Genomic DNA, 25,610 nt, shown 5'->3' with positions numbered 1-25,610 from the left:
GCAAATTATTGACAATGTTTTGGGTCTAGTACTGGCCAGTAGCCCCGAAGTAGTTGTGAAGCCCGTCGTTTTTTAGGACACTGATTTCATCAAAATCTCACACAGACACGAGTTAGAATTCCTGTAGATAGCTTCCATCGCTTTTTCTACAAAGCCTCGAGTTAATTTTAATGAACCATAAAAGATTTTAATTACGATTTGCTGGTCCAGCGGACCTACCACCACTTTGCAAACCGCCCTCTTTCTCAAACTCACTTTATTGACATAAAGAAGACTTTCAAAACGACTTTTGAAAGTCTAGCGATACAGTTTTCTAAACGTCGATCTTGACTCCATCAGCTGTGGGATAATTTTGCTTTACGGATTTATTTAATCCTTCAGGTGAGATTCTCCAGTTTATATAGCTTTATTTGGAATACAAAAATATAAACCATGTATTGTACTATTTTTTCTTTGTATTAGCTCCCTGATTAACCAGTAAGCGTTAAAAATGCCCCCGAATGCTCGATAACCCGAATGTAAACGAAGCCGATATTTCTAAATTGCTAGTTTTGTGGTTTTGGTCTAGTTCCCAATTCATTGCAGCTCAAAAGCCTGATAATACCTCACTGGAAGCCAGCGACCGGCACAAAGTGTCGGTCAGCTGACATTGACACAGACGTGACCACAGATCCAGAGCGAAAAGCACAATGGATCCACTCTCAATTTTTGCGCTAATTTTTAGTTGTATTCCCGTTTTATTATTGGTATTTGTCTGTGGGTTTGTTTTATATCTAGAGAAGAAACTTGGACTGATCTATCAACGAATACACAAGGTAATAACTATTTTTGTGTTATTTAGAGTAAAAGGTGTGAACGTGACGGTCTGGTCACTGGACATATTATTGAGGAATAAAACACTTCATGGACATATCATGCCGATTCTGGCCCAGTGCCTGCCTAACGAGCAAAGATCAAAGATGGCGAACTTCACAGTGAATACACGTAAAACGTTGTAATTGTATGGGCGCCATTTGAGCAAGCGATACGCCTGCGCAATGCATGTCAGGAATGCAAAGGTGCAGGCACTGCAGCAGGCAGGTGCACCTGGTGAGCCTGCAGCCAAGCAGTACCGTAAACTGCAAAGGCGTATCACTCGCTCAAATGGCGCCCATGGTAATTACACCTTTTGGGCAGAGTTATCAATCTTGCGCCTTCAGCAATGTACGATCTTTGCTAACGAGTAGCGTAACCTAATACTTACATTAACATGACGCATGAAGAAAGGAAGAAAGACCCACACTTCTCAGTTTACTGGGAAGCTGTTCTTGTGGTCGGAGGTTGTTCCATATATTGCACTTGCAGTTGGACAAAGGCATGAAAGGGGAAACTCTCCATTCACATTGTACAGGGATTTGCATGTTTTCCTCCATTTTTGCTGCAACATGATCAAAATAACTGAAACCTTTTCACCGGTGATGGAAAGATTAAGAGTTTAGTCAATAATTCGGATTTTCGGAACAGTTTTGCCCCTTTGTTGAGTTTTGAGTGTGAAATATGGAATAGCCACCAATTGACCAATCAGAGAAAAAGAATCAAGACCCAGTGACGTCATCCCGACCGCAAGAATTACAAGTCCAACGTTTCATATTCAGTAATGTACAGAAGTTCCCCGATGTCTGACTGCGAGAATTAGCAGGTATTTGAACATGTTAAAAGGCAGTGGACATTGTTGGACTAGTACAGTACATGTACATTGTAGGCCTAGTTCACCATTGTCATGATTGGGTCTATGGGGCATTGTATTTGGGGGACCCCAGTTTTTTGTCATTTTAATCTTATAAAACTGGTCAGTCCCCAGAAAATCAAAGGCAATGCTCTCTCTTTATCATTGTCTATTGCGCTTACCCTATTTTTGGTAATTTTTGAATTGTAAATTGTGAGAAAATATGACTTCCTCACTGACAAGCCAGCCATGCAAATTTGAATCCACCGTATTTCATATCTTGAAATGGGTGTCGTCACTTCCAATTCCCAATTCCACTTTGCCCCAACCCCACTTTGCCTCATTCCCATCTTGCCTCATCCCCACTTCGTCCCATCCCCACTTCGTCCCATCCCCACTTCGTCCCATCCCCACTTTGCCCCATCCCCACTTCGTCCCATCCCCACTTTGCCCCATCCCCACTTTGCCCCATCCCCACTTTTCCCCATCCCTACTTCACCCCATCTTCACTTTGCCCCTTCCCCACTTTGCCCCCTTCCCACTTTGCCCCTTCCCCCTTGTTCGTCCCATCCCAACTTTTCCCCCTCCCCACTTTCCCCCTCCCCACTTTTCCCCCTCCCCACTTTTCCCCTCCCCACTTTCCCCCTCCCCACTTTTCCCCTCCCCACTTTTCCCCCTCCCCACTTTCCCCCTCCCCACTTTCCCCCTCCCCACTTTTCCCCTCCCCACTTTTCCCCTCCCCACTTTTCCCCCTCCCCACTTTCCCCCCTCCCCACTTTCCCCCTCCCCACTTTCCCCCTCCCCACTTTTCCCCTCCCCACTTTTCCCCTCCCCACTTTTCCCCTCCCCACTTTTCCCCTCCCCACTTTTCCCCCTCCCCACTTTCCCCCTCCCCACTTTCCCCCTCCCCACTTTTCCCCTCCCCACTTTTCCCCTCCCCACTTTTCCCCTCCCCACTTTTCCCCTCCCCACTTTCCCCCTCCCCACTTTTCCCCTCCCCACTTTCCCCCTCCCCACTTTCCCCCCTCCCCACTTTTCCCCTCCCCACTTTTCCCCCTCCCCACTTTCCCCCTCCCCCACTTTTCCCCCTCCCCACTTTTCCCCCTCCCCACTTTTTCCCCTCCCCACTTTTCCCCCTCCCCACTTTCCCCCTCCCCACTTTCCCCCCTCCCCACTTTCCCCCTCCCCACTTTTCCCCCTCCCCACTTTGCCCCATCCCCACTTTTCCCCATCCCCACTTTGCTTCTTCTTGCTTTAAGAGAGGCATATGCGACAAATAAAAACATCGACGGTTTGAGTACATCAACGGTTTGAATGGTCACTTCATTGACTTCCATTTACTCTTAAGTTGGCCTCAGAGGATGCGGACTTAGAAACATCCCATCTATGTAGTAGTGAGCCGCTGAACCATTCATTTACGAATCTGTTCAGTGCTGTCTGGAGACTGAGATTATGATGTCAAAGATGTGTCAGAAAAAGCCCTCTCCACATTTGAAGAGGCTTGTAAATACTCGAACACGGACAGGGCAGAGTGGAAATGGGGCAAAGTGGTGGCGGGGCCAAGTGGGGATGGGGTGATGTGGTTAGGGCCAAAGTGGAAATGGGGGAAGTGACTGTGTAAGGCATTAAAACACTCATAGTTTCCCTCCTAATTTCCCTCTGAACTCAACACCCTGCCATCTTTTCACAACATCAACCCTACAGTTATTGAGCTTGATGTCATAGTCACCCACATGTACATGTACATAGTAGGCCTACAGTACAAAGGTGAATCCAAAAGTTAAAATGTACATGTACCAGTAGGTCTCCCTACTATAGGAACAGGGTCCCCAAATATACAATCCCTGTGTTGATCAGTGTTCATCATCTTGATGTGCCTGACATGCCCGAGTTTCAGTTGTTCCATTAATGTTGATGTACATGTAAGCAGTCAACAAAGGATGCTGTGGGGTTTAGCTGGCCTCACACTTTTTCTTTTATTGTATTTTGTCAAGTTAAGCAGGGTGTCTACTGTCTAGAGTAAAACCAGCTTTCTTGTCTCGTGCGTGTGTGTGATTTTTTTTTTTCAGGTTGGAAATGTAACCAGTGAGTGACCTGCCGACTGTCATCTGATATCATTGAAGCTGTTGTCGTACATTATGGGGAACATTAATGTCAGGACATTACCTCCTTTCCCTCATGTTCAGAAAATGAATGGTTCATGTTTTATGGCAGCATTGTTCTTTTGAATCAACGTACATGTACTACGAGATTGGAAGCTATTTCTACTGCTTTCAATCTGAGAAGAGGCACTTTAGTGAGCATGTTGCATTTTGCTTTTGTTTACCTTTCAGGCTGACCCCACCTCCAAACGGCATGGGGGCGAGTTGGTAGCTGAGACATTGAAGGCCCATGGTGTTCCCTTCATGTTCACATTGTGTGGAGGCCATATCTCACCTGTCAATGTGGCAGCAGATAAGCTTGGCATACGCATCATAGATACCAGGCATGAGGTGAGATAAATACATGTAACCCCCCACCATTCCCAGCTTCACACCTCCCAAGTTAACATTGTGCTAATGGTACTTTCACATTAAAGATGAACTGATTCCAAACTGGAAATCATACTCGCAGTTCAGTGTTTTATATGTAGCCAAATAAATGACCTACATGTATTTCAGCCAATTCCAAGGACTACTCTCCAGAGTTGCATTCCAGACACTCCGAAACAAATGCACTTTTCAAATTTAATTGTGAAATACAATGTAGATTGTAAGTGGGAAAGTGCTGCGCTTTGGAAAAGGATCTTGCATCTTTAAAAGTTCAGCATTCAGAACTGTAGTAGTTTGATAGCCATATGATAGAGATGTACGGTGCATGTAATAATGTGAGGACATTTTGAGTAGAATTTCTGAATGGGATTTTGACTCCTGAAAGAAATTGGATTGACTCAAAGTGACAAGAGGTCATGTCAAGTTATTATTGTAAGTTGCAATTTGAATACAATACATACACATGTACATGTACCGTGTTAATGGCAACATGTTTTGCAATTGAGCCTGTAAGCTCCTTGGGCTTACTATTCTTTCTGGACATGTATTTTATGATGCACATGGCATCAACATCATCAGATATTGTACATGTGTACTGTAACTGCCACTATATTGTGGTGGTCACCCAGTTACATGTACACTGTGTTGGCCATGCTGTCAGTCCACACATTTTGCATATTTGTTGGAGTAACTTTTATCTTTTTGAAAGTTTGGATAAATCAAGCAGCCGCTTTTTCTTGAATGATAGTAATTTTCATCGTAAACACTATAAAAAACAAAGGTATACATTTTTCTTTCAAAAACGTTCATGTTGTGTACATGGGAAACTTTTCAAATGTCTAGTTTAAGTTTTTGACTACTCTGTTACACATTTTGAAAGGAAAAATTTCTTTAAATAATTTTCAATTAATGGAATTAAATGTATACTGTAACTCAATCAACTCCGTACTGAAACCGATTAGCCAAATAAAAGTAACCAAAGAAAACGTTCAACATAGGGACATTACTTGACATCCTGTGTGCGCGAATTCTACGAGACTGGTCTGATAAACTTCAAAAATTTTCTCAGCAAACACTCCAATACTTTCTCTGCCGAATTTGACATTTTAGGACATTTATCAAGTCCTCATGTTTCACTGTAGATATGTACATGTACATGCAACTCTTACTGTATGCACATGTACACGTACCACTGCAGTACACAATGCTGCTAAGCCACCATCATGCAAGCTAACATAAATTAAGCAGAAACTGAGCTACATGTTCAGTACATTGCAATTGAAAGTTAATATCAAAAGGGGGAAAACTTTTCACACTTTTTCCCCTGTGGGAAAAAGAAATTTACATGTACAAGTGGGAAATTTTTTCACCACTTGAAAATGTGCACACCTTTTTCACAAGTGGGAACTTCGCCTGTGAATGGGAATTCTTTTCACAATTTTTCCCAGTCGTTTTCACAGGGTTAAGTTTCAATTGCAATTTACTGTACGTGCCCCTTTAAAGGGTCACACCTAGGTTTTTCTGTTGTGACACAGTGGTTACGTTTGACCAAAGAATAGACAATGGTTTGACTGATAACAGGAAATTCAACAAGCTCATTGTTTCCAAGAGGGACACCAAAAAGTTTGTTTGGAAGGCTGCATTGTCTTGCATAACTTCACAAAGGTCAGTCTGACTAGGAAGAGCTCAGTACCACAATTTATGAGTAATCTCCCACTTCCTTGAACAAAGGATTTGAGAGTGGAAATCTGTTGGCAAAATATGTACATGGTTTGTACAGTGCAGTAAACTATCAGGACCAGTTCACAGGGTCCCCACAGTCTTGGAAAATCCTGAAAAATCTCGTGGAAAAGAGTTGTCTGGAAATTCAAGGAAAAGTCATAGCAATCCAAAGCATGCGAGGATTATTTTTGGTTGGATCTCGTTTGATGTGATCATAGAATGACGATAAATAGCTATGGCAGTCTTCAAGTTTGTAGTACTAACCAACAATTTTTTCTGCACATGCCATTAAATGTCACGGCAATTTGTTCTTTTAGTCCTAACAAGTTTGGAAAAGTCTTGGAATTCAGTTTGCAGATTTTTGTGGGAACCCTGAGTACAGTAAATAGGAATTCCAGAGATGTACCCTGTATGACAAGTTCCGAATCCAAGTGTTCCAATAGAACCTCTAGTTGCATAAGCTACATGTACCCTACATGGGGTGAGAGACAGGTGTAAATGTTCACCTTCATGGGTGTACAGGTACCTTGGAAGCTAATTTGTTCAAAGATAAGATACTGGTACCAGTCCATAGGCAGTATGTTAACATTCAACTAAAAAGGTGATTGTACAACATGTACCACAGTGGCCTAGCTCGTGGGTTATTACTAGTGGGAGGGGCACAAAAGGGACATCAGCATCTTATGGGGGAGGCATCAGCTTTCAGTGGTGTGGTTTTGGGGGGCAAGTTTTTGTTAGCCTTGTTCAATATTCATTCATCCATTTTTTTCAGTGAGGGATACGGGGTGGGGGACCAGGAGTTGGTGGGGGAGAGGCATGTGGCCTGTGTCACATACATTTTTGTGTTGGAGCATGCATATTTTTACATTACAATAACACCCTAGGGCCTAAGAAACAGCACTGTACTTGAAAAAGAAATATTAAAGATGAAGTGCTGCAATGCTTCATGTACGGTACATGTGGCTAGCAGCTGAAGGAGCTTGCTGTGAGGATTATACATGGACAGTACCATAGTGTGCAGACACGTACATCATGTACATATAGAAATGTACATACCGGTACGTAAGTGTTAGACTGTCAGATGTGTATGCATGTACATGTACCAGTACTGTAGATGTTTATGCATGAATTGCAGAAATCCTGAAGCTCAATACATACACGTACATATATTTTGACAGTTTGAGTATGTACAGCCACATGGAACTGAATTATTCCATTGCTCAAAACTCAAAGGGATGCATTTTTGTACTCACACTAGGCAAGATACGGTAGCATTTACAATGTACTTGTACAGGGGGTAGCATGTACATGTGCGGGGGTAGCTTTAACATACATGTACGGGGGTACCGGTAGGTCTCTGTTCCTATTAATTCATATTCATACATTTTACGGAACTTGAAGTGTTTATGGAATTGAATATAATGAGGCTACGTGCACATTGCGTATAAGATAAGTACATAAATGTACAGTGTAGATGGACCACACAATTCCAGTGAGAATGAGGAAGTTACATGTAAAATAACTCAGTGTTGTGTGATACACGTACATGTACACTCTAAATTATCTTGGAATTCTTGTCTTTAAACAATTGGACATCCGCACTGTAGTTATTGGTAAAGTGTGTCGTTTTACTTACAGCAAGACAAATCCCCCTGAGTTTGAGTCCATACCCTGTGCATTTAGGGTAATAGAAGAACCTACATGTACATGTAGCATTTGAAAGGTTTATTTTTGACTTGTGTATATGGTGAAGGTTGAGGTGCAGGTGTACATGTACATACGTGTACATTTAGAAGAGAAGATCTGTTCTTTATCCGTTCCAAGCGGGAAAAAAGAGGGCGTGCTCTTTTAGGTACTCATCACCGCTTAGAGGCGCCATGAGGCGCGCACGTGTGTGGTTGACGTGGAGCACGCTGAGTATGCGTAACTAATTTATGCTAGCATGCATGGTCTTTGCGTACACGCAGAATGCATGCAAGAACCTGCTTGTAACCAGCTGTCTTTCTTTTGCCAATTGGGGGTGCACTTCAGCTCAGGGCGGATACCTGTTCATTGTCAACCCTACAGTGTACATGTATACATGTGTAACTCCCTTTAATGTTCCACATCCTTGCAAATCCCAACACCATGTACATGTACATACACTGTACCGGTACATCTTGGAGGAAGGAGGGCACATTAGCAAGCTGAGCACATAAACAGTTGGTCTCTGTTTATTTGTAGTAAGCATTAATCCCACATAAAACACAGGCAGTATACCAGTGCAGTACTCATCCTACCAGATTCATACATGTACAAACCCTGGTGTTGGAGTTTGGCTGGTTTGAAATCATTCTAAAGGGTTAACCAATCACATGTACATGTAGTTTGATATTAAAAGTTCATTCATTTTGGATGTTGGCACCATTGTCAATTTAAAACCTACACAAGTAAATGCAGTAGACATTCAATGTACGTACCTTTACATGTAGGCTATACAATGTACAATCTACAGTGTATGTACATGACACTGTGGAATCATACTGGTACATGTACAGTATACCGGTACATTTACATTGTACATGCACATGTACATGTATGTGAATACCTGTACATGGGTTTATGTTTGCAGTATACACTCCATAATGACTGAGGTGAATATTGAATATCTGGATGAATGCTTAATGTGAACTGAAAATAAAAGACCTTACAGGTCTGGTTCAGTCTTTTTGTCCAGTTTTATTACTGGAATGCTTCCATGTAAATTCAGCAACAACCTTTCTGAATACAAAGCACAAATGTTTTATGAATCTTTTGCCAATAAAATATATCTCTATGTATAATAATAATTTATAAAGCAACAACGTTATTTATGTACATCTACATGTACGTGAGTATCCAAAACTATTCTCCCAAAATAACATCATTTTATGGCTCATTTTATGGCTCGTTTTTATGGCTCATTTTATTTCACCAGGCCTAGTACAGCATCCAAGTTAAGGGCAGTTTTATCAAGACAATGTCATTCTGTAACAATACCCAACTATTATTTTCTAAGTCCAGGTTTTTTAACTACTTGCAGTCTCCACAACAAAGTTGTTCCAGACCCCAGATGTTGCACATATAATTTGCTTTTGTCCAAAAATGCTGAATTGTTACATCAACCACAACCACAACCCTTTTGCAAAGTATACCGGTAAGAATAACGCATTTTCACACTTGGTAGGCATTTGTTTAACAGGTTAAGGTTTTTATGGCTTTCGTCACCACATCATAATTTTTTACTCTGAGACAATGTCGTAGAGTGATATTTGCTACAATACCTGGCTGCAACACAGAGATAAGGACACACTTTACCTCCATAAACTAGTTTGAACTTCTGTGTGAACGGACATACCAGTACCGTATGAACACAACAATGGGAATCACTCAAGCATAGGAACGATTATAAACGTCATCATATAGAAATTGCTATGGCACATTCAGATGTCATCTGTCAAAGTAATCAATGGACACAGAAAAGCCCTGCATGTTTACTCATTATTTGATTTATGAATGTTTGAAATGGTTAATTAATAGCACGACCATGTTTATGGCTAGGCAGCCAGGTGCAGATGGATTCGCTACTGCAATAAAAGAACACCATTGAATGACCTGCTCTCTGCAAGCCCCACGCCCACTTTGCCAACATCCAGGCTTAGATTTGGTTTGAGTTTGACAGATTCATTCCTTTATTGTTACATTTTTATGTGAAGCATATAAAAACAAGCATTAGAATTTCAAGGTATGTGTATGAACCTGAGGTACTGGTACCTTGTAAGACTGAAGTGTTTTCACAAGATGTACTGTAAAGTGATAAGAGTGCATATGTCACATTTGGCCAGTTTGTTTCATGCGAATCTGGGTCGGTGATCCGATTGCTGGTTTGCTCTATCCATTAGGCAGGTTTTAGTGCCAGTGAACCAACGACGGATCACTGTCACGATATCTGGCCCTGTAATTTTAGAATGGCCCAAACTGTCTGGTGATATCATGAGTCTTAGTCTTTCACTGAAGATCACGCACAGTGTACATACATACGTCAACAAACATGGTTTCAAATGAACTGTATGACTTTGAATTCCATCCATATCTTGATATCCTTTACTGGATTTTGACAGCATCTGCTGCATTCAGGCTGACTTCTCTCTCTTCTCATTCCCTGTGCTGCAGGCCTCGGCTGTTTTTGCAGCAGATGCAGTCGCCCGCCTCTCTGGCAAAATTGGGGTTGCCATAGTGACGGCCGGTCCTGGATTGACCAACACCATCACAGCTGTCAAGAATGCCCAGATGGCAGAGTCACCGGTGCTTTTGATGGGCGGTGCAGCAGCAACAATGCTCAAAGTAAGACCATTCTCCAAATCATGGCTTTGTCTCAAGAATGCCTTCAACTCATGAACGTTCCTGAGTAATGAGCCGGTTCGGTATTTCAAACCAGCAGGGTCATTCGGGAACAATTCATATGCATGAGTCAGCACAGGGCCATACTAATAGGCTGAGCTTCATTTTGGGCATGCACTGTAGGCATACTGAACTACATAGCTTATTGTTAATTGTTGGAGCCAGTTGCAAACAACTCCAAGAGAGGATTGCTGACAATCTGATGTCTCTATGGTAGAAAGTGAAATTGTATTGGACCAGAAATTCTCAAACCAGGGGGACTAAATTCACAAATCTGACACTTGAGAGGTGGTTTGGAAAATATCCCATGTCTCTTCTGAAATGCTGTCATCGCCTGCGTACTCAGAATATTGAGGGACTCATTCCTTTTTGCTAGAGCTGTTTTCTGTGTTAAATATAGCAAATTATTGTGCTGATGGAAAACAAACATGGGACATGTCAAAAAGGGACTTTTTGAGCTTCCGGTTAGGTCTGTTGTCACCATGTCTCAGTGTATTTCCAATGGAGTGAGGACATAGTCCCAGCTTTACACAGCAGATTCAGATGCAGCCCTACAGAACCAGTTGTAAAAAACACATGTACCGGTTAATACATGTAGATGTACATGTACTCATACCTTCTTGGAAATGCGAAAGGAAAGTTGATTTGACGTCAGGAAAAAGTCGCAAAAACAAATTCACTTGAGTTGAAATGTGTTCAGCTTTGGCAAATTCACCATATAAAGATTGGATGCGATGTCAGAATTTCATATTCATGTTTGCTTGTGTGCCAAGTATGAACCGACCTCATTTAGAGGCTCTTGGCAGCCATGCACATAGGCATTGTGATACTAGACTGAAGGTAGGTCTCACCTCAAAAAGAGACCAGTCCTTATCCATTTAAATGTAGAACCGCAGCACCATTGATGAAAACCTGAAAGCATCATCAGAGTTGGTACATTTACTTTATCAGAATGGGCATCCAAGCTACACCAAACTGATGAGACACATTCAGGTGCATACACATATTGTCACATGGGACAGTAAAATTGATTGAGTTCCAATGCTGTGGTGAGCTTTGGTTATTAGAAAATGCAGGTGCTGGTGACTTCTGTTGTCTCTTGCATTTGCACAGGGTCGCGGGGCACTGCAGGATATAGACCAGATGTCTCTTTTCAAGCCACTCTGTAAGTTCTGTGCTAGTATATGTTGCGTGCGGGACATTGTGCCTACACTACGTAAGGCCATTGCTGAGGCCCAGTCTGACACACCAGGTGAGTAATACTGAAACATTTCCACAAAAGATGAAGTCAGAGTGTTCATTTGTGACTAACTTCAGAAGTGATAGGTGTGCTTTTCAATCTGATAGAAACTAGGACTTGAACAGTTTTTTGGTTGAAGTACCATATATGATCATGTTGTGATGAAATGCTTGAAGCTGTAAATTGTGGGTGCCATGCATCATTGGAACCGAGTCAAATTTCAAACACCTGTTATTGAAAAAGTAGGGAACCAGTCACTAGAAATATGCAGTGTATGGCATTACATGTCAGGCTGGTACTACGTATATTTAGTTTCTGTGTAGCAATGTAGTTTCTTCACTTAGCAACTCTTTGAAATTTGATTCAGACATGAATGGGAATCAAAAGTATGCAATGTGGGTGTCTCCTTAGATAGAATGCCAGTCATCATTGGCTCAGTGCAGAGCTATAGAGGGCTTTTTCTTCCGTGAATCTTAATAAATGTCAGATGCAAGCACGAAATGAATCTTGCTGCCTCTTATTTGTGCCACCCCCAGGCCCAGTGTTTGTAGAACTCCCAATTGATGTCCTGTATAGTTACGACCTCGTCAAGAAAGAGCTGGGTACCAGCGGCAGTAAAGCTGGCATCCTAGCCAGCATTGTCTCATTGTAAGTAGTGCATATTATTTACCAATACATGCACTTACATGTGCGTGTATTGGTACAGTAGTACCGATATCAACAACATGGATTCAGAGAGCATTACAGTTTGTAAAGTATGTGTCTCAATTGAAGGGGTGTTTGTCCACCAGATTTCTGAAGAAGATGAAGAAAATTTAGAAAAAGTCTCAGTTGCATGTTACTGAATTAGTTAGATATTTATTTCATTGCCTACTGATTTACATTGTAGGCCAAAATATGTGTACCTGTATATCATGGAAGACACTACGTGTAAATGTTCTAGAACTGCGTGTAAATGTTCTAGAACTATTTTTTGTGAATCATGATGATCGCCTTAAGCAGACTTGATAACAAAATTGTTTGGAATTCACCTCTTGTTCAAACAGAAGTTACTGCTGTTCCCTTGTCATTCCTGATCGTACAAGATGTATTTGGTTTTTACATGTAGTTCTCAGGTGTAATCCAGACATGTTCACCCTAACTACCCCAAACCTGCCATACTCCAACAGCAGGTTTTATGAGGTTTTGGCAGGTTTGGTACCGTACCTGATGAACTTCTTGTTGAATTTTGTGAGACTTGGGATGAAAGGCCCAGTGAGATGGTGTTGGATTCTGTGTGAGTTGGGACATACATGTACATGTACACGGGTCGTTGTACATGTAAGTAGTGTCTGGCTTGCTGTACCAATTGTTGGACTATGCTTGATTTTGTCAGGTTTGCTACTGTTCAGTGCAAGTCATCCTAAACTGCATAGATCCATCCATACCATATCACTCAAACTCCAACGTGCTCATTCTGTTGGAGTTTACCAGGTTTGGTACAGTGACCTGCATGTATAAGTCCATAGACAAGTACATGTACGTGAACCTGTTGGATTTTGTGAGGTTCAGTCCCTAGTGCAGGAGCCTACGTGTAGGGAGTTAGGGTTAAATGACATTAAAAATTGTGGTTAGACACACATTTCCAATGTCATTTTGGGTTCAGCAAAATTTCCTATTTTTTCTGGCCAAGGTCAGTTTCATCTCTGATTGACATTATTTTGCCTTTTATTGCACAGCTATCTGGACACATATGTCAACAACATCTTTGCAGGGGCATGGGAGAAGAGAGACATGGGACCGTTACCAGTCCACCAACCAATGGCATCTCCAGAACAAGGTAAGACATGGGACCGTTACCAGTCCACCAACCAATGGCATCTCTAGAACAAGGTAAGACATGGGACCGTTACCAGTCCACCAACCAATGGCATCTTTAGAACAAGGTAAGACATGGGACCGTTACCAGTCCATCAACCAATGGCATCTCTAGAACAAGGTAAGACATGGGACCGTTACCAGTCCACCAACCAATGGCATCTCCAGAACAAGGTAAGACATGGGACCGTTACCAGTCCACCAACCAATGGCATCTCTAGAACAAGGTAAGACATGGGACCGTTACCAGTCCATCAACCAATGGCATCTCCAGAACAAGGCAGTGAAATCTTCACGTTTTCACAAGGGCTCCATTCATCTTAAGAGTTACTTTCACCCTTGACTAGTGTTCACTACTCGTCACAATTCTTTGCAAGTTACAGCAGATGGACAGGCCCATTTACAGGATTTTAGTGGCGACATTTGTTGTTGGACCAAACTTTAGACCCAAAGATGCAATAGGGAGTAGGTTATTGGGTAAGGAAATTGTATGATACCAGGTGGAGCTGCTCTTAATGGTCCATTTCAAAGAGAAAGTCAAGAGGTACTCTATTCACAGAAAAGAATTTCATTCCAACATGCCAGCTTGTGAGTTGATGCCAATGGGAGAAATAGTTTTCCCCTGAATCATGTAGACAGGTCATCTTTATTAACGTTGTCATCTTTGTGATTTGCTTTGATTGCTCTTTCAGTTCAAAAAGCTGTGGAGCTAGTAAGCATGGCAAAGAAACCTGTCATTGTCCTGGGTAGCCAAGTCACTCTCCCTCCAACACCAGTAGAAGATGTCCGCAAAGCTCTGGAGGTAAACTAAGCCAAGTAACTTTGATTCAAGTTTTTACTTACTGGTGAAAGTGTGCACAGTTTAAATGAAGAATTGTTTTCAATCATTGCTACATGTATACACAGTGCATGCACATCAGGTGTTTTCTAACATTGACTCCATCTCCATCATTGTTGGATTTCTGTGCTCTTGACTTGGACAGTGCATTGAACTGTTCACTGTTTACCCAAAGATAAAAGTGTTTTAATTTTAACGAGGTATTGTTGGCCCCCAAGCTGCTCCGTTGACAAACTGCACAAAATAATTTATCTAGTGCAAAAAATGAGAGAATGATGCCTTTTCTTGCCTCTTACCTTGTTAAAGTATGTAAAAAGCACCAAAATGTAGCCTCAAGAGCCATAAAATGTTACACCAAAATTTCCCAAATTCTTGCCCCCCCCAATAAAAAAATTCTACCCCCCAAATAAATACTGGGTTGTGGATCCACTGTTGCATCATGTCCTGGTGACATCATGCAATTCAATTTGATATTTTGATTTGTTCTCTAGGCAATGGGTATCCCTTGTTTCTTGGGAGGAATGGCCAGAGGCATGCTGGGTAAAAACAGCCCCTATCACATCCGACAGCGCAGACGGGATGCACTAAGGGATGCCGATGTCGTTATACTAGCAGGTAAAAATTAGTTTACCATTTGTGAATTAGACTGTGTGCTAGTTAATCAGACATGTCAGATGGGACTTGGAATGATGCACAGGTCAGTGGAAGGTGGCTGCCTCTGCTAGCAAGTGCCTTCATAATAATAGTAATAATAATAAGAACAGGTGTTTATATAGCACTTTTAACTAAGAATCAAAGTGCTTTCTTTTAGTATTACCCCTGATTATTTGGCGAGTTAAACATCCTAAATACCATCTCAGCTCCCTTGGGAGTATACAGCTGGACTCTGCCTTTTCAGCACAAGGCAGCTCAATCACAATAATCAGCTCACTAGTACCCATTCACTGCTTCCAGTAGGTGGGGAGAAATAATGTGTGACGAAGTGCCTTGCCCAATGATTCACACACCATGACCCCAGGCCACACTCACACCCACAATCTGCAGAATTGGCCACAGACAAAAGAATTCAATGGCCCAGACCATCAGGCCATGGCACTCCATAGGCATTCCATAGGCACCTGTGCTATTTCCATCTGTGGCCACACCCTTCAGGCACACCCCTTGATTTGAATTCATGTCTGGTACCCTGAGCTTATTAGGGATTTAGATCTAGATTTAGGCATTCAAATTTAAATCCATCAGACTAGCAGCACTGTTTCTGCAGAAACCCACTCAGTTATAATAGCCAGGCTGGAGAGACCGTTGCCCGGGTGTGAGATTTGTCAGAAGTTTTCCTAATTTCAGGATTTTTTGTTCAGAATTTTTTCTGATTTCAGGATTTTTCAAACGATCTCTTTTTTAAATCAGGAAATCCTGGTTATACCATTACAGTGTGTGTATATATAGAAGCTGACATAGAGCACAAGATATGGGTGTTAAAGGGATACCTTTAGGTAAACACAATCAAAGACCCTACGCTGCCATGAAGCCCTCAAAACATCCGTTGATTATTTTGTGGATGTTTCATTAAATGGCAGTAAATGTCATGGAAATTTTCATACTTTGATCTCGGAGAGCTCTGAAAAAAGTCATGGAATTTGGTTGTCAGCTTTACTTCATATTCCATCTTTCATTTCCCTAGGCACTGTTTGCGACTTCCGGCTGTCTTATGGACGCCATCTCAGTCGTCGGTCCAAAATCATTGCTGTCAACCGCAACAAGTCTCAACTTCTGAAGGTACCATCCACTTCTTAAAAAAGCTTAAAATGGGGTTGAATATCAAGTTTTAAACTTGATGTGGTTGTTGAAGTGAATCTTAACCCCTTCATGCTGGGATTATTTTGACCATGACTTCTGGGCTGTGGTATGCCCTGAATGAAGGGCTTTGTCCAGCAGCAGGCCCCATTGAACCAGCAGCTGCATGGTGAATAGACTGTATGTGTGGTATGCACTAATCCTTACACAAAGCCGCGGCTGTGGATGGCTCCCGGTATGAAGGGGTTAAGTACATACCAGTAATGCCGCTAGCTTGGCTTCAGTAGTGCTCAAACAATTCTATACTTCTAAGCTTATATTACTTGCTTCAGCATCCATCCAAATTATCCATAGTTTTGTGTTGATTCCCTTTTGTAAGATCTGTGATTCACTTTTAAGGGCTCGGAGTCTGAAGTCTCCTTGGTATGTCTTCCACATTGGCTGGTACTCTGTGCGTTTGTGATGTCCTAACCCTACTATATCTCTCCCATTCTAAATCGTGGATGTTTGTTTTTTGGGTCAGAACTCTGACATGATCTGGACCCCAACCCTGGCAATCCAGGGTGACCCTGGCACCTTCCTAGCCTCCTTACAGAAGGCTCTAGGGGCATACAAGTGTGACCCAGAATGGCCCCGTGTCTTGAAACTACGTGATGAGGAGAAAGAACAGGCCAATACGTGAGTTGATAATTTGTAGTTGTCATTTAGGATGATGAAATCAATGATTCCTCATGATGTCCATGGCACTTGACTTTTAAACTTGAAGAAACTTGTAAAAAAGAAGCAAGGAAGAGCGAGTCAGTTTTAGAGTCAGTCAGGTTGGGAGGAAATCCTGACCGTAGAATCCGTCTGAGACTGAAACCCCATTCACATGTCGGTGTGGGGTGGAGCTGAAGTTGGTTCTCCAAAGTGGGAGGTGAGGTAAGTAGCACCAGACCAACCTGACTGGGATTGACCAATAGACCCATAACGTAATGATGATATGCTTTGTTAACGTGTGCTTTCCTGTGAAAGTGAGATGGGACTGTCTCCCTCCAGCCCCCATAGGAAAGGCATTGGTCTGAACAAAGTGTGACATCCTTGTACCTTAGATCTGCAGCAAGTTTGTTGAAAAAGGCTGCTTAACAAAAAGCTAGCTGAGAACCGGTCACAGGTTACATGATATTTTAGCTGGTAACCGATGTTGTTCCAGAAAGCAAATATCTGTGTTTGGCAGCTTTTCATTTAATTTGCTGTCAGCTTTGCAGAGCGTCCCACGACACCTTTATCTCAAAAACACAGACTAAGGTTTGTGTTTCTAATCATATGTAGATAGAGTGAAGGATAGCAAGGACAAAGTTTGGAAAGGCCACTTTATACATCTGGACAAACAGATATGACAAACATGTGACTGCAGATGTTTGAAAGCCTGGCAGTTATTCACACTGCAACAAAATCAGCACAGCTTAGCTTAATAAGCTAATTTTAGAACCCATTATTTGTCTGGTTTGCGTTTAAGGGTTTCAAACTATTCCAATGGAGAGAGCTTGTACTTCTTAGCTTTGCATTTCTCCAGAGTTGATGAAATGTAAACAGTCATTTGTTTGTCCATTGTTTTTCCTCTGTAACAAAATTTGAATGCGATTTCATTTTTCCAAGTGGCAAATCCAATGCTCCAGTCAACCACTTCCTGAATCCATTGAAGGTGCTTCATATCATGGAGGACTGTCTAGATGACAACAGCATATTGGTGGCTGATGGCGGGGACTTTGTGGGCAGTGCTGCCTATATCCTGAGGTAAACTGAGAATGACAGTGACAGTTACAAGTGGCTATTGCTGTGACAAATGACAACCACATTAATGACAGTGACAAGATATATAGTTACAGCTGGGTGGCCACTAGTGGCATAGGTGGAGAGGGGGGTAAGTTTTTTTAAAGACTTGAAACTGTTTGAAACGCTTCTACCATTTTTGTTGGGTGGAGGGGAGATTTCTTGTTTGTATGAAAACAATTTGGGCTTCCGTTTTAAGAAAAAAAATCCCATTTTGCCCTACCCCACCATGCCCACTCAAAACTTGGATATGCCACTTGTGAGGAAAGTTTGGTTTGGTGAGAATGAGCTGTGACCATGACACTTGTCAATGACTGCTACTGTCACAATTGCATTGACAAAGGCAAAAGTCACTGGATGATGGCATCATGCACATGTAGCAGCTGACAACAAATACTTCGTGGACAGTGCTAGAATGAGCCGTGGCAGTGACAGTCACACGTGATCTAGTGCCATGTCGATGGTGACAGTTACAGTAATGACAAATGATTGGATGACAACAGTGTGTGGGTCAGCTGACAGTGGTGGTTTTCATGGCAGTGCTGCCTCCAGCTTTGGGTTAGCTTTGTCACCTTTGTGGACATTCACCTTGACAGAAGGTGTGGCAGTGCACACAGCAATCACTGTCACAACAGTCATGGCAGTATTGTTGAAGCTGGTTTGGTTGATAGTGCTGCCGTCACAAGGGTAACTTTGGAAGTAATTTGCATGTGTTCCTGTATTTTTGTAATTTTTGAAGCTCATTTTCTAACAAAAAATCTTTACTTTTCAAGCCTTGCTATTGTCAAAAGCTCAGATACTAAGGGTGGGACGTTTACACGTTTAAACGAAAACAGTTCTAAATTCGTTTACAGATTTTCCGCAACGTTTAATCGCAATGGCCCCTTTTAGAGGTTTGACATTTCATTGACATAATCTGGCATTCTTTTTTATTGTAAACGATGCCTGAAAAAAGTGGATTTTAAAACAATAAACATTGCGTGTTTTAAACGCCCCAACATCAATCTACATTTTTACATTGGTTGGACTATGTGCATTGTTGAACTATGCATGCATATATATGAAAACACCGAGGTAGGCGGCAGCGGCCTCTGTAAAGTGTCGGCTGAACATTTAAACGGTTTTGGAAAGTTTTCTAAACATCGTTCAAATTAAACATAAATTCCCAGCCTCATTAGATACACAGGTATTTACTCTCACATTTTACATATAGTTATTAAAAGTTAGGGTCATTGTTTGGTTTTTGTTAAGGTAATGGTGATTCATAGGCAAACTTGGGTGGGTCATTCCATGAGATTGGGCCACAATTTGTGACGGTGTCCTTGCTACTTTGGTCACTTCTACCACCTGTCATGACCTGGAGACTAGGTCATTTGCTCTGTAAAAGCAACACACACCTCTGTATTCAGCCTTGCAAGATGTACATGTATAATTTTGAATCCATGTGCAAGGAAATAGCTGTTCAATTTTACGGAACCCACAAAACAATAGACACCTTCACAAATTATGTCCCAACCTCATGGAATGACCCAGATACAATGAAAGTCATCCAGGGAAGTTTTAATTCCATACAGTGCTTACTTATAGATAAAACAGTTAAAAAGATCTTTTCTAAAATATTCTAGTATCTTATTCAAAGATACAGAAATCTCATTTCTGAAAAGACAAGACTTGACTGGTATTTGCAACACTTAATCTCCTAGTTGTGTGTGTTGACTCCATCAGACCTCGTGGCCCTCTGACATGGCTGGATCCTGGAGCCTTTGGCACTCTTGGAGTTGGGGGAGGCTTTGCCCTTGGAGCCAAGCTGTGCCGTCCAGAGTCAGAGGTTTGGATTGTGTACGGTGATGGCACTCTGGGGTATACAGTGGCTGAGTTTGACACCTTTGAGAGGCATGGGGCACCAGTGATAGCCGTTGTTGGCAACGATGCTTCCTGGATGCAGATTGAGCGTGGACAGATTCCTATCTTTGGTTCGTCCGTTGGATGCCAGTTGGCGGTAAGATATACTTACTTATGATACAGTAATAAAAAACAACTAGGAAAATCTATTTAGAGCCATTTGGTTCATCAGGCTGGTGTTTATCTCTGGTTTCCTTGACATGAAGTGACTGAGAAGAACATGTTTATTTCCTCCTGGATGGGATGCCTGTGAATGACAGGTTGCTTCACATCTAATTCCAGCACTCAATTGTACTCCTTGGTGGGAGAGGCAAGTGGGCATAAGGTGGCTTGCCAAGGGCCACAACTTACATGTACATGTCCAGCAGCTTGACTCCAACTGGTTACCCTCTGATCAGAAGTCACAAACCATAAAGGGTAGCTGCAATCAATTTGTTTTAATACAAACCTTCAAAATGTCTCAGTTAATATTATTTTCAACTTTTGTTTCCCTGTTTGAAAGGGTATTTACCTCCCTTTTTGGTTTTATGCTAATGAGTATTTCCATATTCATGACAGAACTGTGATATCATCCTAGGAAGAAAGCCTGAATGTTTCATTGTTTGTACACGAACAAATCTTGCATTTTTGTAGATTTTGCTGGACTAATTTTTCTCTTTGATGAGTCATTATTGATTATTTGCGTAGCAATAAGAAAGCATCAATCTCTCTCGCAGAAATGTTTTCAGTAAGTAAATTCTGGGTTCACAATTGGATCAGAAAAACCTATGCACTAAATTATTTCTTCACTGGATGACTTCAAAGTAGCAGTGCCCTCACTTGTCCAGGAAAGCATGGATAATGTTTAATAACAAAGTGCACTTTTCAATGCATTGAACCAAAGAAGAATGTGAAAGGGTTTTCATACTTTGAAGAAGACTGAAGAAAAAAATCATTGCAGCTACACTTTAACCGCTTGGCCACCTCCATCCCATGACACTGTAAAAGATGTTACATGAGTATTAGCTTTGTCAAAATGGGTCATTAGTCACCAAGAATGTTTCTCTACAGCTGACCATTTAGAGAGAGTGTCTCATTCATGCATGTTGAAAAAGTTTGCATTCTATGGGAAGATCTCCAGTGGAACACTTGCATTTCATCAGAGCACCAATAGGCCCACATTGCTGGAATAATCCATGTACAGGATGAGCTATGTTAGCATCCTGAGGAGAGATGTGGGTGTAGAGACCACAACAGAGCTGGCTGATTGCATGAAAGATTAGGGAGATCGTATTGATTCCCTTGAGTAGACTTACCTGTAGACTAACATGTTTGAATGTTTGCATTATTTTTCCGGGGTTTGCACAGTCATGGAAAATCCTGGGGGAAAAATAGTTTTTCCGGAAAATTCCTGGAAGTTGGAGGAAAATAGGGTTTCTAGGAATCCTATTGTCAGAAGCAAAAGTCTTGGAAAAGTCATGGAAATCAAGATCATGTGAGGTCATTTTTGAAGGTTTGCTTTGTATTTTATGGAGGAATAATGATAAATTTACTGGCTATCCTTGTCAGTGAATATTTCAGTTCTGAAAGGTCCTTGAAAAGTCATGGAATTTTGTTTTTCAGATTCTGTAGGAACCCTGTTTTTCTCAGCCAAAATTCCCTTTCCTCTTGTTGGCCTGCAGTTCCGTGACTATGAGAAGGTGGCTGAGGGCTACGGAGGCAAGGGATTCCGTCTGAGCGAGGAGAGCCCAGAGCAAATCCAGGAAGTTTTTCAGGAAGCCAAGAAGCTATGCAAGGAAGGCAAGCCGGTCCTTATCAACTGTCTAATAGGCAAGACCGACTTCCGTGATGGCTCCATCTCTGTCTAGACTCTAGGTATTTATGATGTCAAGCATTTCAAAGGAAGAATATTAACTTGCTCTTGAAAGTTTCAGTTAGGGTTTTTCCCCACAAAAACAAGTGTATTAGCCGGATATGCAAGCACTTTGTCCCGATACGCACAAAAAATGGCCCATCATAATTTCCCCTCCCTGACATGTTTAAAAGTCAACCTCCCTGCTTAATAGGAAGTGACCCCTAGGGTATGGTGAGTGGGTCATCATGTTGTTTATTAAAATTTAGGGCCAAAGTATTTTAGAGAATGAAGTTTTGTTTCTTTCAGGGAATATTGATGCCATCACATGCAGCAAGTAAAATGAATCCCTTCCAAGTCGTTGTATGAAAACGCCTTTCTTAATCATCCCAGAAACAAGTTCAAATACACCAGAGAGCACCTTGTTCAACTTACCAAATGTGGCAATCCAGTGCCGTAGCTTCATTAGTCCTTGAAAACAAATTAAAATCCCCTTAATTTGATGTACATGTAAAAACTCAAAGGAGAGTTCAGAGTTGTATTAAGAATGCAGTTGCCATGTAATATTTCCAGAGTGGTTAGCTATTGATTCAGCTGTCCTCTTCCTGACAGTAGAGATGAATTTCAGTATTTTCCAGAGTCATAACTCTTTATACAATGTACACGTAAAGCCAATGATTTATAGTGAGATCCTTGTTGGCACTGTAGTCGGTAAGAACTCATATTGTCATGCATAGCTCTGTGTAATCCAGATCCTCCAATATCCAACATGTGATAAGGGCTCTACTGTCACAGAGCTTGTGAGCTTAAAAATTGGCTTAGCACATACATGCACATGCATTTTGCTTGGCACAGGCAGGTTACCAGTGAAACGTTTGGTAATACATTATGTTTCTGACTGGTTACCAGCATTTTTTTTTGGTTTTTAACATTTATTTGTTGCTCAGCAGTGCTGTGACTTTCTGCTATAAACTTTGATTAGCTGAGATTGAATCAGGGCTGTCAGTTTCACCCCACTCTCACTTGACATGAATTTACAAAATGCCAGGTATCGCAGGAATCAGGATGATTTCAAGATGAACATGTCCAGAGAAATAGAATTAGAGGCTGATCTGAACAAAGCCCTGAAAAAGATTGATGTAGGCATCAGTGAATTCAAATTTTTTGCACACATATACATGTGACCTTTAATGATTATCAGCGCCAATGATCTGTAATGCTCCAATTTCATTGTACATGTAATCTTTCTGGCTCCCCAGAGAGCTAGGGTTAACACCCCCCCCATAAAAAAAGATGGACTTGTCACTGATTTAAAATTTGTCAGTTGTCATCATTTGCTTTATTACGGTCTAATAGTGGAATTTATCAGTGTAATGGTCCAGGTATTTTTAAAGTGCTCTCATGTTGTCAGCTTCATTTGGCAAATGTCTTCTAATTAGAGTTTAAGTAATATTCGTAGTATTATTCATTTATGAATATCTTAGACAGTTTCCCTATTCAACAGTGCAAAATGTGACCGTGTATTAACAATTGATAATGCCCACTGAGATTTGATAATGGCTGCTCCGTGAGACTTTGCTGGCACCTGGATAAGTGACAGTGTAACTAATCCTTATTGGTCAAGAGTCTGCGTGTGATGCAGCATAGAGAACCTGCTACGTGCGCACCAAGTCCATATAAGGAGATTCTTCTGGACTACTTGCACAAGAAATATACCATAAAATTGATGGGGGTGTTCAGGAAAATGAAAGTAAAATTCGTGAACAAATTCCTTGTATATTGATCGTATATTGACTTCTTTTGATTCTCCGACTAAATCAGTATTTATGAATAGGAATAAATATGTGCTTGGACAGTCTTTAATTAATGTTTAAGACCGGCTCAGGAGACTGAATGATGATAATGCCCAAGCTGCACGTTCTTTCTCCTGAACCAGTCTTAAATGCACATTGAAGAGCGGTCGAGCGCACCTGCAGTGTCTGATCCAGTCTTGTCACATCAGCTCAGCTCACCAATGCATCAACAGTAGCATGATAAGAGGAGTCCTTCAAACCATTTTGAAAAAATTTTCCTCCCACAAAATATAAAGAGGAATGGATGTCTGCACAAGAAATGATGAGATTGGAAGTCAGAGTTTGAAAAGTACCTTTCAATACTTTCTGTTACTTTTTCTTAGGTGAGTGGATTGCTTAATTGCTGAACATCATTATGTGGCAAGTGTCTGTAAGAGAGTTAAGTGGGTTGGTTGCAATAATAACTTGACAGTGTACTCGTATTGTTGTCATTTTGAAAAAAAGACTAGAGTTCCGGGGGGGGGGGCTTAGAGTATAATTCAGTCAATGTGACTTATGTGCCCCCAAAGGAAAACTTGGCATCTACATGTATAAAGAGCTCCAGCTATTAGCGATGCTGCATAGACACGGGCTATTGCAGTTTTTGTTGTAACAGTCAATTAAAGTAACTACAGTCGAACACAGATAAAAGCAGCACTGTTAATACAAGGTCATATTTATAACAAGAACAATTTCAGGTCCCACTTCTTCTGGTTTGTTTTCCATTATTGATAATATAAGGTAACTATTATAACAAGGTAACTTGTGACGTCCCTGGGACCGTCTTATAACAGTGTTCCACTGTACTGCTTTTTGCCTTGGAGAGAAAATACAATCATTCACTCAGGCATGACTAGATGCATGAAAAATTCAAGGCTTGTTGGATTTCTCTCCTTACACTTACAGTATTACAATGTGTTATTATTTTTTTTATAGTTTTTACTGAAGTTGACGGACTAATAGACATGGAGTGAAAAGCAAGTAGCTTCAGCACTGGCACTTAAGCAGGTTATCACACGTATCAATGGGCTGGTTATCCATTTAGAAACATCACAGCTTGTGTTGGCAATAGAAGTATTAAACAGCTAAACGAATTCCACATGTTCTGCTCTGAAGTTTGAGTGCAAAGTTTTTCCAGATTTGGTGATGGTTAGGCAACAGTTGTTGAATATTTTTAACAAGGGAAACGTTTGCTTTAAGTTTCCTGTAAGATTCATTGAGATCGCAGTATTAAATACCTGTGGTCCTCCTCATACATAGCTTTGTTTCTGTTGATTAGCTTGTAGGGGATCATAACCGAAGTGTTGCCCTTGTCAAATCTTGGCTCTGGTTTGAGTTTTTGTTTTTACGCAGTTTTGTCAAGCAAATGGATGATTTTGTGCCCCAGTATTCCCTGTTTATTTTTAAAATTGTCATGGATTGACTCGCTCACTGTCAGGTAACGGGATCAGAATAGTTTACGAATAGTCCAAGCCTTTGACAGGACTTGAAGTCTCGTCTTGCCAACTACATGTAAGCGTGAATGGGGGGGCACAATTGGGGCGTGCAAATGGTTTGAAACATAATGAGGGAAGTGTGATTTTCTGGTCTTTTTCATTTCCCTTCCGTTTAAACCTGTGTACAAAGCACCAAACTGTGGGATCAACCCTCAGAAAGGCCATAAAAGGTTCCATTAAAAAATCCGAAAGGTTTGCCACGGCCAACGATTTAAGCCTCCCGAAAATTTGATTCTTGATCCGCTCTTGACCGTTATGTGTACTGACATCGCATGTAAAAGGAGGTATTTTTTGTGTGGGACAGCTCTGCTCGGACGGAACATGTAGCAAGCTTTTTTTGTCACAAAATGTCTGATTACGACTTCTTAGGATGCTACAATCGTGTCCCGGAATTTTAATTAATTTTAATTAAGTGAAGTACCGGTACATTAAGTTTTACTCGCATTGCAATGCAACTTAAGATTTTTAACAATTCCAAATTTTAATGGGTTGAAATTCACTTACATTTGCTTAAATCAACGCGTTTGTAGAAGCCATGTTTCCCGTGGCTGTTTGCACTCTTAGTTGAGTGGCCTTGGGGATGGTCATGTAGTGGTTTATATGATATTAAAAATTTCTGAAAGAAAAACAA

The 25,610-nt window shown here is 41.3% G+C and overlaps 1 protein-coding gene across 2 annotated transcripts; it reads left to right on the top strand.

The window, feature by feature from the left end:
• The first annotated feature begins 608 nt into the window (after window positions 1-608).
• ilvbl (ilvB acetolactate synthase like) lies at window positions 609-25,610 on the top strand. Of its 2 annotated transcripts, XM_087131212.1 has the most exons (14): window positions 609-815; window positions 4,039-4,197; window positions 10,150-10,320; window positions 11,491-11,629; window positions 12,154-12,265; window positions 13,336-13,436; window positions 14,167-14,276; window positions 14,804-14,927; window positions 15,994-16,088; window positions 16,630-16,784; window positions 17,745-17,882; window positions 19,644-19,917; window positions 21,482-21,674; window positions 21,961-25,610. In XM_087131212.1, exons 1-13 carry the CDS (start codon window positions 690-692, stop codon window positions 21,665-21,667), a joined length of 1,890 nt encoding a protein of 629 aa, XP_086987338.1. In that variant the 5' UTR covers window positions 609-689; the 3' UTR covers window positions 21,668-21,674; window positions 21,961-25,610. The 2 variants fall into 2 exon arrangements, with proteins under 2 accessions (XP_086987338.1, XP_086987337.1); XM_087131211.1 differs by having other exon boundaries at window positions 21,482-25,610.

Source organism: Acanthaster planci, linkage group LG21 (genome assembly GCF_054643075.1).
Source record: "Acanthaster planci isolate LZ-2023a linkage group LG21, COTS_SCS, whole genome shotgun sequence".
Lineage (NCBI taxonomy): Eukaryota > Metazoa > Echinodermata > Asteroidea > Valvatida > Acanthasteridae > Acanthaster > Acanthaster planci.
This window is presented reverse-complemented; position numbering and strand designations above follow the sequence as displayed.

Bases quoted from the DNA above. Each gene is read 5' to 3' on its own strand.
- ilvbl (XM_087131212.1), top strand. From the start codon at position 690: ATGGATCCACTCTCAATTTTTGCGCTAATTTTTAGTTGTATTCCCGTT. The intron at 12,266-13,335 runs GTAAGTAGTGCA...TTTATTGCACAG, and splicing joins CTAGCCAGCATTGTCTCATT to CTATCTGGACACATATGTCA. The intron at 13,437-14,166 runs GTAAGACATGGG...TTGCTCTTTCAG, and splicing joins AATGGCATCTCCAGAACAAG to TTCAAAAAGCTGTGGAGCTA.